Source organism: Colobus angolensis, unplaced genomic scaffold (genome assembly GCF_000951035.1).
Source record: "Colobus angolensis palliatus isolate OR3802 unplaced genomic scaffold, Cang.pa_1.0 Scaffold154, whole genome shotgun sequence".
In the NCBI taxonomy this organism is placed as follows: domain Eukaryota; kingdom Metazoa; phylum Chordata; class Mammalia; order Primates; family Cercopithecidae; genus Colobus; species Colobus angolensis.
In genome coordinates this window covers 5024077-5025011 of record NW_012114644.1, presented here as the reverse complement: position 1 = coordinate 5025011, position 935 = coordinate 5024077, and the positions used below count along the sequence as shown (strand labels likewise).

General features: G+C 70.1%; 1 protein-coding gene across 1 annotated transcript in view; it reads left to right on the top strand.

The window, feature by feature from the left end:
* Positions 1-6: 6 nt before the first annotated feature.
* The window catches only part of LOC105507850 (glycogen synthase kinase-3 alpha-like), a 25137-nt gene continuing 24208 nt past the window's right edge, over positions 7-935 (top strand). Inside the window, exon 1 of the mRNA XM_011936550.1 lies at positions 7-38. Coding sequence (XP_011791940.1) covers positions 17-38 — 22 coding nt within the window. The 5' untranslated portion in view covers positions 7-16. The remainder of the gene's footprint in view (positions 39-935) is intronic.

Here is a 935-nt window from a genome sequence, read left to right as displayed (position 1 = left end):
CCCCGGGCCCCCCAGCATGAAGACCCCGGCGGACACAGGTGGGGGCGGGGGCAGCACGTGTGGGGGAGACTTGTTGCCCCGGGAAACCGAACGGAGAAACTTTGGGGGGGCTGAAGGGGTCCGGGGGAGCCCGAGTGATCCCCAGTTCTGGGGGACCCCTCAAGCACTCGAGACCTGTTGCTTCTCGTGGCGCGAGCGGGGTTGCTGTCTGGGACCCCCGATTCCTAGCTCCGGGCGGAGTGGTGTGGGTGCTGCGGGTCTTGGTTCTGTATCCGTACTGGGACCCCGGAGGCCGGGCTCTCCCCACTCCCGGGATCACGGGGGTGGCGGGGTCCTTCTCCTCCGCTCTTGTCACGTTGCACTCTGGGGGCCGGGACGTGTGCGGGGCGGGGGGGCTCGTCCACCGGGCCCGCTATCCCTGGTTCTGCGCTGCGCGGTCCGGCTGGTGACCTTCACGGCGGCGCGTGCCCTGCACCAGGTTAGCGGGGGATACGGGATGGCCTCTAGGAGGAGGGCGTGAGTGGGGAGCCCGGGACTCGGGGTCCGGGCTGCGCCGCCCCTCCCCCGCCCGCCTCTGTCGGCTCCTCGCTCCCCCGCCCTCGCCGAGTCGCAAAGTTCCAAAGCGCAGCCCGAACGTTCGAAAAAGGAACTTTTTGTTTCCGACCTTAGAACGCGCGGCTTTAAGGTGGCTCCGGAGAGACCTGGGTACCCTCCTCCCGCGCCACCGGGGGCCCGGGGTTGAGCAGGGTGGGGAAGGTGGGGGGAGACGCAGAGGCTCCCCCCTCGCCCCCCTCCCGGATCCACCTCTTCTCTTTCAGCGGGCCGTCTCTTCCCTCCGCCCCTCTCTTCCCCGCCAACTTGCTCCTCCTTAAGGGGCCAAGGTTCCCCTCCCCCTCGGCCGGCGGGCGGGGGGCAGCGGGATTAACCCCCCTCCC